The 14,644-nt window shown below is 39.9% G+C and overlaps 2 protein-coding genes across 4 annotated transcripts in view; one reads left to right on the forward strand and one right to left on the reverse strand.

Moving 5' to 3' along the window:
• Window positions 1–14,644, forward strand: part of sugp1 (SURP and G patch domain containing 1) — a 191,106-nt gene that overhangs the window by 139,591 nt on the left and 36,871 nt on the right. The window lies entirely within an intron of this gene.
• On the reverse strand, window positions 4,495–8,860 carry LOC306972574 (spindlin-Z-like). 3 transcript variants are annotated; one of them, XM_079569239.1, is made up of 5 exons: window positions 8,644–8,780; window positions 8,050–8,089; window positions 6,970–7,229; window positions 5,906–6,139; window positions 4,495–5,754 (listed from the first exon to the last, which is right to left on the reverse strand). In XM_079569239.1, the coding sequence occupies exons 2-5, from the start codon at window positions 8,067–8,069 to the stop codon at window positions 5,549–5,551; spliced, it is 720 nt and encodes a 239-aa protein (XP_079425365.1). In that variant the 5' UTR covers window positions 8,070–8,089; window positions 8,644–8,780; the 3' UTR covers window positions 4,495–5,548. The 3 variants fall into 3 exon arrangements, with proteins under 3 accessions (XP_079425365.1, XP_079425364.1, XP_079425363.1); XM_079569238.1 differs by having other exon boundaries at window positions 8,639–8,775; XM_079569237.1 differs by having other exon boundaries at window positions 4,499–5,754; window positions 8,743–8,860.

Consider the following 14,644-nt stretch of genomic DNA (forward strand, 5'->3'; position numbering starts at 1 on the left):
TTAAGACGTTTTTTTTCTAGCGCTCCGCTTCCTGCCTCGCCCGAGCGAAATGTTTATCATGTCGTCACGTTGCTGTGTTTGCGACCGGGGAAAAAATAGAAGAAAACACAAACTCTGCAGAAACAAATTTAGTTTAATTTTATTGTGCGTGCGATTAAAAAAAAAATCTAGGCGTTTCAAACCTAGTGAGACCAAACTTCAGTGTAGCAACAGGTGGCATGTTTTCTCTCTCTCTCTCTCCCTCTCTTTCTCTCTTTCTCTCTCTCTCTCTCTCTCTCTCTCTCTCTTTCTCTCTTTCTCTCTCTCTCTCTCTCTCTCTCTCTCTCTCTCCCAGGCCGGAATCAAGGCGAGATTCAGAGGGACGTGGCGAAAAGTAGGGCGTCATTCAGCACCGAGGGACGCTGGACAGCTCCCACTGCCAGTTTTCCCTGTCAGCTCCCCCTTTTGCAAGAAGGGAAAACCACAGTACCAGGAGAAAAAAAAATGTGTATGTGTGTGTGTATTTATCGTGGCATTGTGCGCATATAAAGCTAACTACATCAGAATACAGCACAACAAGACGTGTAATCATGGATACAAGGCAAGTGCATGACCCTAACATCTTCAATGGGGTCACTCCTTGGTCAAAACGCATCCCCCCCCCTGTAATCAGCTTCCAACTTGCCTCCTCCCGAAGACCCTTCCCTTGTCGCTCCCTCTGTCTAAACTGTCCCCTTATTCCTAACCCATCCCCCCTCTTTCCACTGACTCCAGTCTTGTTGCATAGCTACCAGCTCTTACTGGAGACGCAGGACAGCCGTCTCTCTCCAGTCCAAATGTGACTTATTGGAGAGACAACACAAATGACCCAGATGACGGTTATGCATTTGAATTATGTGTTTTCGCTGTCAAATTGAGTATAATTACAAATTGTGCACTGCTTATTGTGACAGCTTTTTGTTCATTGCATATGGTTTATTCTAAGTGCTGTGGCTGTGATTCGCGCTCTCTCGCTCCCCTCCTCTTGCTGTCTCCAGCTTTTGAGAGCATTTGAAAGGTTGGCATTACAACAACAAAGGAAGGATGGAATGTCAACAAACTTCACAGAGATGAGAGACACGGAGATGGGAATTGGATATAATTGGAATTTTTAGGAGTTTTACCCGAAACACCTGTGACATGTCTCTACACCGAATATGGCGAAAGCAAGTTATGTACTATCTATGGGCTTGTTCTGCCTCTTTCTTTACAGGCTGGATGCATTTGTGGCACAGGAGGAAATATTTTGGTAGTGCTGAATGGAAGACTAGTGATTTTGTTGTGACATTGATCAAAGAACAACAAGTCCCAGTCTGCCTCTCAGCACAAACAAGTTTTCATCAGTCTGCGTGTGTTCACATAATATTCTCCAATGTTGCTGCACAGCTCTCCAACGACGCTTAAAGATGCAACAATGGACCCTGGCCCGGGTTCATGCTTGACTCATGTACTTCAAGGTTGGATCAATGATTGTTTTCAAGCACTATACTATCATGGTGTACTACTCATAAATAATGCCAGCTGAGTAAAACGTTTATGTTAATTATTCATTGTCTGCTGATATGATTTGCTTGTTTACTTTTTACCAAACCAAATAAACAACAACAAAAGTAGATTCTGGTGTATTTGTCAATAACTCAAAAAATAATGTTAAATTAGTCCGTAGCTTATATTGATCAGAATCCTTCTCAGAAGAGGTAAGCCCGAAGCCAGTGTATATTCCATCCCAAATCTCTGTTAACCAATGTCTAACTTATTATACAGTCAAAAATATGACTTGTCTGACCCCAAAAAAGCAGTATATACTCTTCGATGAGATGCCCTCTGCCAGAGACACTGACCTGAGCTCCATGAGTTTGATGTCTTAATGTAATAGTAATTTCTTTCAGAGAACCTTGTTCAGCTTTCAAAAGCCTCGTTCAAAGAGTTTCTTATTTCCACTAATGTGGGAGTTGAAGAGGCTGAAGGTCTCTTTGTGAAAGGCAAGCTAAACTTGTTGTACACAGCAGCTTATGAGTTATGCTTATGAATGTCAGTGGTGTAACATCCAAATATAGCGTGGTTAATAGAGTGTCTAAGCAGAGCAGTGGTGATGCACTCTGATGTAGTAGTAAAGAATCTAGCGGGAACAGACATTTTTTAGACCTGAAACAAATGAACTCTTCTCTTGTGTTTCTGCCCAAATTCAACGTTATACATGCTTGTATTTTACCTTTCTTCTAAGATTAAATTTATTTTGAAAATAGACCTGGCAAATGACAGGAGCAACAGTCAGTCAAAAGTCTAAGTGAGAAGACATTCAGGATTTGAACAAACTCTTCAAGGCATCTGCAATCACGCTTCTGTCAGTCTAGCCCAGGGGAAACTGTGGCTACAGCTGAACACCACTGTGTGTGTGGAGTGAATGAATAACAAATCCCCTACACAAGCGCTTTGGGTGATTTTTGTGTCATGTAATAAGCGGCATACAAATAAGCTTCCATATTCCAAAGTGATAAGTCTCTCCCCCAAACAAACTTTCAAACGTAAATGATTAAGCTCCCTCCCCTCCCCTCCTGATTGGACCACATAGTCAGGTTCACAGGAAAGCTTGTCTCATTGGTCAAAATGATGCCCAGGTGTTCTGATAAGGGAGGGACTTCAGAAAATTATTATTGTTTAACATTACACATTATGTCAAATTTCAGACCCAGGTGGTAAATTCTAGAAATCTATTAAATTGATAAAACATTTAAATTTTCAAACAATTATTTAAGCTGATGACAAGTCAAATAAAAATGAATACATAAATCATAATTTCACTTATTGAAACAGCAATAAATGCAGTGACTTAATTAGCCATGCCTGATGTCTGCTCTCAATCACAGCTCTGAGCCTCTGATTGGCAGCCCGCAGCTTTTTCATATAAGACCAGAGGCTGGTGTGTGTTGCTAAGCAACTCAAAAGAGTCAAGTGCATTTGTTTATTGGCCAAGACTGCAGAAGATAGAGTTTCAAACCTCTGCTGAAGGTCCTTATATTGTAGTTTTTTTTAAAATTATTATTATTATTCACTCAATGCAATATATGCATAGATTTTATTGAATGCAGCATTGTCTATTTATTGACTGAGAATGTCACATATCAAGACACTTCTCAACTAGCCTACAAGGCCATGCAGAATAGCACAAAGGGCCGTTAAAATATTTAATTTGCTTCAGGTAGGATAACACAGAAAAACAGTAATATAGTATAGTTCCCTCTGAGACTCAATGAACCAGTGTGATGACCTTGTAAGCAAAGCTCAGTATAACATAGTTGAGTCCTTTCTTATGTCTGAACAATGGAAACAGACACAGATGATGTGCAAAGTAAGTGCACAACATGTGAAAAATATCAGGCAGTGCAGGCCTGAACTAATGGACATATTCACTTCTTATCACTGGGCATCTAGCCGAGCGTTATGGTATGCCAACTGTTCCCCATGTCTGAACTCGCAAACCAACAATCGACCTCTCTGTGTGACTGCAAGTGTGGTCAAGGGTGCTGTTGGTGAGCAAACATGACTGTCTTAGAGAAGCAGTAGCTTCATGACAATTAAGTAGTTGTCATGTAGCTAAAAAAGAATAGTGATGATAATGATATTGCACAATTTCATTATCATTATTCTTTTCATAAAACAAGCACCAAACCTTTAATTACCAATCAAGCTTTGAATTTACAGGTTTTTATGCTTTTCTTTCCCAGTAGATGGGATCACCTGCAAGGATAGTCTACCGCACCACAAGTTTGTGATTAGGCCTATTACTTGTGCCACTACATTGAGAACCCTACAGCAAACAAAGAAATAACATTGCAATGGAAGTTATAGCACTTTTAGCATGACATAAGTCACCCAAAGTGCTTCACGTTGGTTTAAAATATGTTCATTCTTTGACTTCAAAATTGTTGTTTGCTGTCCACGTGAATAGGCCAATAGCTCCTGAAGCAAAGGCTGGAATTCTGCCACCAAGACCCTGTCTGTTAATTTTAACAAGTACAATAGGTTAAAATCAAACACACCGTGTTTTATGACTTTACCAGATTTCAGTAAGTTCTGTAACGTGATATAGAGCCCGACCGATATGGGGGGAGTGAACAATATCGGCTATCGATATCTCCGGAACCGAAAGTGATAAGAGCCTCAGGGATATTTCTGGCCAGAAATATCAGTAAAACCCGACAGCTAGAATGACCTAGGAGAGGTCATAGTAATGGTTTCAGTCATATAATGGTTTTATGAAACCATTACTATAATAATAAATGTTTAACTATGGGCTATTCATTAAAAAATGAATCACACCAATATCAGTATCGGTCAGGCCCTATTGTGATATACAAGTATCTCCCCTAAGACTTTCTACATTTGCTCTGAACATGTTGAACACAAATGTAAATACCAATAAGAGTATAAAATGGACACCCAAGTCATTTTCTTTAATTATGTGCTTTAAATATCTTAGGGGGCTAATCTCCAAGCTGAAAACCACCCATTTCTCAGTCACACAAGTATCTTGGAAGTATACTGTTTAAGAAGCTCTGCCATTTTTGGTGTAAAAAAGTGGCTCAGGGTAAAAAAGGTAGGGGCCTCAATCTAAACTGTGAGGCCCTCAGACATAAGCTCCTTACCTATGTGAAATATGCCTATTTTGTGGTTAATGTAAGTTTAAGCTGATCACCAGGAGAATACAGGCACATACTGAGATCATGCTAATGCAGGACAAATCACTATACAGTAAATCACAATAACTCAACACATATTTTAAACATCTTTGTTTACACACATAAAAATGTTTAGGATTATATTTACAAAATGAGTCACAAACAACAAAATTTGAGGCCTCAATATATTATAGTACATTAATTCAGTACGCATTGGCAAAAAAAAATCAAGTTCAAAATGGTTTGAAGCCAATTTAAAAACTTCTTAAGATAGCATTAGCGTGTAGCACAAACTCCAGCTAAACAGCCATCACATTAGAAATATAAACGCAATGTAAAAAGATGCCTTTTACATGAAGATATACAAGTATAGTTACACTGGCAATGTGAGACTGTTTTTGTTTAGGCAAACAATTAAAAACAGAATTGAATGGCAAAATATGATATCACAGCTCAAATGATTATTTCTATAACCCATCAGAGGCCTAGCAGATGACAGAAAGAAAGCCATACTTTATCCAAAAGTGAAGTGGCTGAAATAAATATCACAGGTATATAAAAATAAAAGTACAACATAGAGAACAGAAAGCTGATTACTGTAGTTTGACAAAGGTTTACAAAATATTTCTGTTTGAATTTGAACCATACGCACTTGCTAAGCATACAGCTTGTCTCGGACCTTATTTATATACAGTAAGAGCTTAACAGTTGGGGCAAAATTAAATCTCATAATTAGTGGACTATTGCCTGGTCATGATCAGGATCAGGATTTTTATCCTTTGGTGTTGCTCTTCAAAAAAAGTTTAACACTAAGTCAGGTAACGACTGGTCAGGACCAGTATTGTTCAGTTTTAGGTGGTCTTCACCAGATCGTACACGTGGATATGCACGTCATCATCGTATTTGATGTAGTACACAGTAGGTTTGGCTGGAACCTGGTAGATCACCAAACCCGTTCTCTTCAGACCATTATCTGTGACATACTCCACCTGTTTTCCCACCAGGCTCTCTGGCTCCTCACCAGGTTTCCTGTCCGCTGGAAGCAAATGTTTGTTTTCTGAAGAAAGAAAGGTGGGGGTGGCATTAGACTAAACAGTAAATGCAGCATCAAAGATGGTGGTGAACTACCATTTCAATGTTCAATGTAAGTGAAGTCTGCAAACACAATATAATACTGAAGTTTTATAGTGAACATAAACTTGACATACCGGACTCTGGTAGAACACGTAAATCTCCATCCTTGTAATCATCCCAGAGCTGGTACATGTACAGCACTGGGTCCTTCTCGTAGGTGATGTAATACCAGTGGGTCATGATGGGCGCCCGGGACAGCACCATTCCTCTCCATTCATTCTTTTCACCATCCTCTTTCTCAAACAGATGCTCCACTGCTCGACCCACCAGCTCCTCTGCCCCAGGTGGTACCTTGATTTTATTGTTCACTATACAAGAGGGAAGGACAGAAAATGCATTCATAAGCAGTGGCAAAATACGGTCCAAATCTACCCAATGAAATTAAACTCAACCCACTTGACCCTAAAAATGGCCTTAAATTTCCCCACCTGAACCAACCCAGAGCAACAGGGGCATAACTCATGAAAGCGACTTTAATGTGCAGAAATGGTACTTGCGTTTCATCTAATGAGGTTTGAAATTGCGTATGCACTAATCAGGAGTGATGTCAAATAAAAAGCCTATGATGTATATAGTAGAAACATTTTGGCACATTGAGGGGAAATAAGAATGTTTATGATACAGTTAGTCTTTTAAAATGGGAGTCCAACAACACAGCCTATGATTTTGGAGGCTCATGGTTGCAAATATTATGCTGTAGGTTTTGATTAGATGTGTGTCTTTGTGTCTTGATGTGCGTCAGTCTAAGTTTCAGTTGACATCATATCACATCACATTCTGCAAAACAAAACATTAACCTCTTAACCTGCCTTAACTGAGCAAATGTTCTCCAGTTCCACTTCAACCATATCTGAAAGCTTCTTGAAGAAAGCAGCAAAACAGGCAACTAAAATGCAGCAAAACTGGTGACTGAAAAAATTATGAAAAAACGGCAACAACGCAAGGAAAAATCAGTTTTGTGAGCTTTCAAATGAGGCGTTACACTGGTCTATAAAGCTGAACTGGAGAAAATGCACTCTGCTAAGGTGTGGGTTAAGTGTGTGTTTTTTTTAACTAAAATAAAAAATACACAAATGATTAACCTGCTTAATTTCATTAGTTATTGGGACATGGGTTGGACATAATAATGATAACTTACCAACTTTTTCTGCAAGGACCTGCAGGTTTGATACACGTCCATCTTTAAACAACTCAATGCCGTAGACACAATCAAAGCCGTCATATTTAACCATGTAGAGGGAAGTGTTGACGGTGAGGCGCTCCAGCACTGTACCCTTCCACTTAGTTACATTGCCCTTTTCTCTCCAGGTGTGTTGGATCCTGCGTCCCAGGAGGTTGTCAGGGTCTGGGCTCAGAGTTGATGCTGAGCTTTCACTCAACTCTCCACTGCTACGCTTTCTGAAAGCAGCAGACAATCATCATGATCATTACTATATCGACTTAATCGTTCAATAAATGACAGATAAACGATATATTTTTGGGCTCGATATTTATCGTCTGTACATGTATTAGCATTTCCCCCCTATTTTCTCTTTGTAAAACTTTTATTTCAAACGGAAGCAAATTGAGTTACATTATATTTCATGTTTATTGTAGCTTGTGTGGTATTTTAGGATTTGATTATGCACTTTTAGAACAAAGGTTTACTGTCATTTTTATGCCTGAAAGTTGGCAGTATCTAGTATCGGCCATACCACCTTTGCTCTGCCCAATACCGCCAGACCTTGGAAGCGAAGCAGGGAAGGGCCTGCTCGGTACTTGAATGGGAGACCATTTGGGAACACCAGAAAGCCTTGGTGACTGTAGTGAGTGAGTGAGTGAGTGAGTGAGTGAGTGAGTGAGTGAGTGAGTGAGTGAGTGAGTGTGTGAGTGTGTGAGTGTGTGAGTGAGTGAGTGTGGTCGGAGGGGCCGATGGCGCAGACTGGTTGCCTCGAGTCACCACCGAGTATGGCGTGAACGAATAATGCAATGTAAAGCATCTTCAAGTGTCCAAAAAAGCGCTATATAAAACCGATGCATTATTATTATTATCGTTAGAGTCAATAATATAGTTTATGGCGATACTTTCCTGCCTCAATATATCGAACTTCAAATCTGTTATCGTGACAGGCCTAGATATCAATGTACGCAATATTGAAAACGACCAATATAGGCAAAACATTACTAGCTCTATGCTGATAAATAATGAACTGACATGTAGGTCTGTGGGTGAACCTACCTGGCCCGTTTCTTTGACATATTCCCATAAATTCACAGCACTGGAAAAAAGAAAAACAAATATTTGTATGGCACATAAGACACAGAACATACACACTACAAAAATGTACTTTGTCAGGGCCAGCGTCAAGAAACCTGCAACACAACCCAAATGGCATAGCAGTAGAAAATTGATGGACACGTATTTGGCTTTAACCGGATGTAAACAAATTGGCAACATGCTAATGCTAAGTAACGTAGCTAACACGCTAACGTAGCCCACTCTTGGTTAGGCTACATACTGTATCTATAGCTGCAAATAACTATGCGGCTAATAAATGTGCATCTACAGGGAAGCTAGCTAATCTAAAACAGCAAAGTTCAGAGACAGTCGTACAAGACAGGAATACACATATGTGATCAAGAAAAATCTAAACAGAAAACCTTAAAACAGATGCACTCGAATCTTACACGTTTGTTAAAAAAAGGCTCAGTTGTGAAAAGGGTTCAGAAAAAAAGCCGAAGAATGTGGGTGCTGCATTTGTAGACATAAGCTAACCGAACAAAAGAAAACGCATCGCCATGTAAGCGTATATTTTGTAACAAGGTACCTTACGAGAGAAAACAAGACCGACGAAAGACGATTATATCAAGGTTTGAATGCAGTCGCCATTGTGAAGGACTCGAGACCACCGCGATCAGCTGTTTGTCCTACCTGATCAATTATTTCACATGTGTTTGTCTTTCCAGATCAGATTCCACTGAAGGCTGTGGATACGGAAATGATGACCAAGGAGCGAACTACAACTACCAGAGGCAATCTCGACTCTGCAAAGCACGACGGGATACAAAGGTAAAGGTCCAGGTTTTCTAAATAGCATTTTTCTGCGTTTGTTCTATATGCAAAATGTTTAGGCATTATAGCGAGGGATAGTCTTTTTGTGCTCTGGACAATTAAAATCTACTAAATTTAAGCTTAGCCTACATTATTTACCATATCCCGCCCCGCCCACTTTTGCCTCTTTTTGCTTTGTCTCGGCACTTCCGTTGTACAGACACTTCCGGTCGAGCGCGAAGATCGTTTCAAATCTGATGTATAGTCGATTGATTTGTGTAAAATGTCCAATGTTCACTTGCACCAACATGTCAACACTGCACCGTTTCTCTGCACGGCTGAAAAACGGCTTTTTTTCGTGTAGTAACTGATTTTATTTATTCCCATGTTAACAGATAGGAGAAAAGGGGCGGGCACAATTCATGGCGGCGCCTACGCGAACTTCCGGAATAAGGTGATAACAAAAGGAGTAGCCTACTTCTGTTCTGAAACAACCTACTACTTTATGAAATTGTGAATTAATAGAAGCGATATTGCAAATGTGTGTGTGCATAATTTGCATTGCTATTGTTTGTATGTGAGAATGTGTAGTCTATGGTGTTGTGCTGTTTTTAACCACAAGATGTCACACTAAACACAGTTCTTTTCTGTCTGCAGCCGTCCATCTGACGATGAACCCGGCCCGTGCAGCGAGTGAGTGATGCTGTACCCTTGGGTGCCTGTCTGTCCGCTTGAAAGTGTTGTTTTATCGTGTGCCAAGTCTGATTTAGTGCGTTGTGCCGATGCTTCATTGTAAGCTATTGCTATTGCTTTGATTTGTTGATTACTATTGTGATGATGTAGATAATAATAATAATGAGGATGATTTATGTATTCATTTATATAGCAGATTTTGGGACACTTAGATATGTTTTGTGTTGTTCAGCTTCATTCTAGATTTGGTAAAAAACTTCTCTCATCCGTATAGCTGTTTAAATGGAGCGTCTTTTCTCTGCAAATCACTAATGCAATTTGAAACTGTCATTGTCATGTCACAGACACTTCCGACACTGCACAGACAGCCCAATTACCTGCAATTTTTTGTTGTAAAAGTCCTGAGAGAGAGTTGACAATGCATTTTTTTTTGTGCTAAACAGACAAGTTCAATTCTGACTGCTTACATACAGACTATTAGAAAGGCGTTTTACCTACTCAAATCAGCCCCACATCCAAGGATTTCTCCTCTTGTTCATGTTGTCACAGCAACAGAAACCTGCATGTTGAAAAAAGGAAAGGCACAGTACAACAGTACAAAGTACTGTTGAAAATGATCAAGTTAATTGGTGTACCTTTTCAAATTTAAGAGCTAGTGTGGACTTTTACTTACCTGAATTTTACTCCACCACCCAGAATATCTCCCTTTATTGTTAGCAAGAGTTATCCATGCTTTGTCTGTACTCTAGTTTTTTTCGACTCATCATCGGAGCAGGGTAGCCCAACGGTGGCCTGGTGTCCGGGGACATCATGAGAATACCTCCTCCAAAAATAGAGGACTTCCAACCCACTCTTCCAGGTATCTACTTTGATTTGCATTATGGAACAAGAGCACATGCACTAATCATGCAGACAAATAATTAGCAGAGCTGCGAAGTGTTCCAGAGAGGTTTACATAGAAGACAGATGAAGAAAGTCTTGTGAGTGTCCATTGATTGTCCATCCTCCATGCAACCTGAGCTATATAGTAGGTTAAATCCAATGATAGCATATATATATTGCTTTCAAGAACCATGATGAGCCGCTTTGTTTCCTGAATCGTAACTGACTGTTCCTTTAAGTTCACCTCAGAACATGGATCAAACAAAACACAAAGAGGCTTTTCAGAGAGTCTACTCAAAAACATGGATCACCGCTTTATGTTGAACAATGAATATACAAAATGTGTTTCAAGTTTCTGCAGTTTATCGTGAGCATGCTTTAATGTCCAAATGCTACTTAGGAAGAGAAAACAGATTTAGTGGAGCTCTATGGGCAATTTCTTTTGGTGCTTTTATTGTATCCATCTGAGTTTTATGGTGATGCTAAGATCAACATTGGCACTTTGAGCGTCTCCAGTTTGACTATTTCATTGCATACTCTATACATAATGAGCCAGTTGAGGGTTTTCCTGTTCTGGCTTTTTATGATGTTTTGGCTGACCGTAAGTAATGCCTTTGTCAGCATATTTCATATCCTGTCAGGAGCACATGAGGTTTTGAAGTAAGGAGAGAGGTCAGGTATGTCTTAGCTCTTTCTAGTCTTAATAGACTTTTTAATTTGGAGATTACAGTCACATTTTTCCTGATGAGAGTAAGTCAAATTAGGTGGTCCATATCAGGTTAAACGTTCAGACAAAATCCCTAGTCGACCCACTGTTTTCTGCCATTGAAGGGAGTTGTAGAATCCGCACTCAACATAATATTTTAATGTTATTATCATGCTTAAGTGGTGTGTGTGTGTTTGGAAGTGTTCATTCAGTGTGGTAGTAAGTAAATCCCTTCATTAATTGGGCTTAAGGACATGGGGCTGTTACAGTCACAGTTAATTGACCTGAAGAATGGAGCTGAGCATAATTTATACTTAGCTATAATTAACTGTTGCAGAGAATCTCGGAAAGGATTTAGTTTTCCTTGTTGTCCTATGGTACGTAATCCTTTCACCTCAATTAACCAAGTGTGACCGAATGAAGGAAATGTTTTGCGTACATAGATGTCTACTCTGGGCATTTCTATCATCATAAAGCTCTCACATTTTGTTCTCTTATGTAGATTATAAATTAATAGATTACAACTTCCACACCCCACTCTATACATTTGTCTTTGGCACCTGTAGCTGTTGCTTCATATTTGTTTCTCTTTTTGTGCTAAAAGCCAAAGGGTTTCAATTCCCGGACTGTGATGGGCCTTTCTATGTGGAGATTGCATTTTCTCCCTCCGGGGGCTTCGGTTTCCGCAATATCTAAAAAAAAAAAAAATGCACAGAGGGCATGCGCGTGATGCCATAAGATTTTGCAGCAAATGGCAAAATCCGTTTTGAATTTAAATGTGTCAATGATGTTGCCACTCAGTCCGGAATGATGATTTAGCACAAAATTATGTAAGTGCACACCCTCTAAATACTTCAGTCAGGTATAGGCCTGATCAAAACTTTTCCATAATCTGGAGATGGGTGCTGCATTGCGGTCGCCCATTGCTCCTGACAGGTCCCCAGTGGCGCTGAAGGATGGATCAAATGACAAATTTCCCTACAGGAACAGGGACAAAATATACCAAACCTTACTCACCACTTGTTTCTGTGAGGACTGTTGACTGTTCTTTGCAACTGAGCTGTAGACAGGGTACGATGCCCAATAGCTGACACAAAAACCAACACTGCCCACAATAGTACGATGCAAAAGAGTTAAATGACTATATCATATAAATCATATATCGATAAATAGTGCAATGCAGTTTCCAGAAGGTTAATCTAGTCCACACAACTACCATATAAGGTCAAGAGCGTATAAATTACTCAAGTCAGACAGCTGCGGTTATACAACTCTATGTGCGTGTAATAATAGCAATAAAAGTGGTCATATTTTGGGACGTAATGGTCCGTTTTGGTCCCTTACGCACCCTGTCAAGGGCACTCGGCCCCCTGCTATTGACGACGGCGTGTTGAAGATGCAATCTGACACTGTCTTTTTACTGGATAGGCTCATTCACTACGAGGCTGCCACCACAGGACGCCGCAGACAAGCACCGAAGCTCTCCGTTTCCCCACTGAGATAATACGCCGACAAATATATTGATCTCAGCAACCCTCAAATCTGGCTTCTAACTGTGATTACAATGTGGTGTGATCAAGGACTAACACGTCTGTCTTAGTGTTTGGTTGCGATACTGATCAAAGGTGTGATTTGATGGATTAGTTTTTATTGACGTACACAAATCAGACAATACTTAGACTGGTGACATCAGTGATAGCACACACTCGCTCTTCCTTATTGGTTACTGTGAGTTGTTGGCTTACTGGCAGCAGCGAGTGCGCTTAAACCTGACAACAAGAGAGTAATAACACTGTATTATGTCGTAACAGTTAAAAATGTAATTAAAAATTCCCTACTTCTTCTCTATGAAAAAACACATTTTGTAATAAGAACAAAAAAACGTAACATTTTATTACACCTTGAGCTGTTATGGTAAAATGTGGCTTCATTTTAATACTAAACTGAACTCTCTATGTTGCGGACTGACTGTCAAAACAAATGATAATGAATAACATAACTCATTAACGGTTATTACTTTAGTTGCTATGATGTTGCTATGCGAGTTTGTTATGAATACTTAGTTGACAGGTGCCCACCACATTATGGCACCAAATAGAAATGGTATCGATCAAATGTGTCCTCTCTTGATTTTGACCTCTCCACATGACGTGTCAAATCGAGTCGTCTTAAGAGCCACTTCTGAGTCCGGCGTAAATGTGGCGAGTAGTTGTGCCCACGCTCTCTCGCCTTGTTCCTCAATCCCTTAATCTCTGCATAAACCCACTGTGACTTCATCGCCCTGAGTCATACTGTATCAGACTGCTCTTCCCTCTGTATTTCTCCCCAGTGTGCTCTTCCCGTCGCCAGGGCGCAGACAGCGGGAGGTACTGCACTCGTCGAAATCGCAGCTCATTTACATGGAAGTGCATGTGATATGCTCTCCGTAGGAACATGAGCTATTTTTACACAAATCTGGAGATAATTATAGTGCAAACAGCTTTGAAATAGATGTTATAAACTGTGCCCTGAAACACACAAGATGATAGTATATGAAAATTGACACTGGATGCACTACATTTCATTGTGTATAGTGCTGCCTATAGTATTATTGTGTACAGTTACAGCTCCAGTTTCCTTTCCTTTCCATGAGCTTGATAATGGCTGCATAAATTCTGATCTTCAATTAGTACAATATATCTGTCACACAAAATGTCCTGTAACTTGTCATCAACGTTTCTCAATTAGTCATCGTATACTGTGCACATTGCACCATAATTCAGTGTAAGCAAACAAATGCTTTCTGCTCACTGAACAGGGAAATAGATGTGATTATGAGGCTGTGTGCAGGGGAGTGAGAGCTCGGAAGAGGGGAAGTGTGTCATACTTGTCATATTACAATTTATTAAGTAACTCGTATTGGTGAGAAAAGCATATTAAGTTGAAGATTTATATAGTTTTATAATAAAAAACTATATTTCCCAATAGAATTTCTCAAAAGAATCAGTGTATTGTGTGAGCAGTGTTCGACTGACGATGTGCTATCCTAAAAAACATCCAGACATGCCACAGTACTCATCAGTCCACTTACATCTGCATAGTGCATGTACTGATGCATATTTGTAATACATGGCCCTCACTCATGTTATATATACTTTATTATATATTTAGTTTATTTCAACACATAAATAATACTGTGAACATCACATTGACAATTCAAAGATAAGGGCAGGACAAAACATCCTTACACTGTCTGATCAAGTCGAAAACAAAATAGACAAAACAGGCGGTGACTGTAGTGTTGTGCAGTGCTTTCCAATCTGGGGGGATGTTGCTCATGCTACAGTACACCGCGCTGACGTCACAGGTACAAAACTGTTGCTGCAGTAGTAAATAAGTGCCCAGTTTTCTTCTTCATGCACTCTCCCTCTTTGAGCTTATGACGAAAGCACTGCTTCGATTCCACAGGGTCACGAGGAGTAACAGACTTCCTGCTTCCTCCTTGTGTGTGTGGTGATGACG

This window comes from Gobius niger (genome assembly GCF_951799975.1).
Source record: "Gobius niger genome assembly, chromosome: 13".
Taxonomy (NCBI): domain Eukaryota; kingdom Metazoa; phylum Chordata; class Actinopteri; order Gobiiformes; family Gobiidae; genus Gobius; species Gobius niger.

Bases quoted from the DNA above. Each gene is read 5' to 3' on its own strand.
- LOC306972574 (XM_079569239.1), bottom strand. From the start codon at position 8,069: ATGTCAAAGAAACGGGCCAG. The intron at 7,230-8,049 runs GTAGGTTCACCC...TGCTGCTTTCAG, and splicing joins ATGTCAAAGAAACGGGCCAG to AAAGCGTAGCAGTGGAGAGT. The intron at 5,755-5,905 runs GTATGTCAAGTT...TTCTTTCTTCAG, and splicing joins ACGTGTTCTACCAGAGTCCG to AAAACAAACATTTGCTTCCA.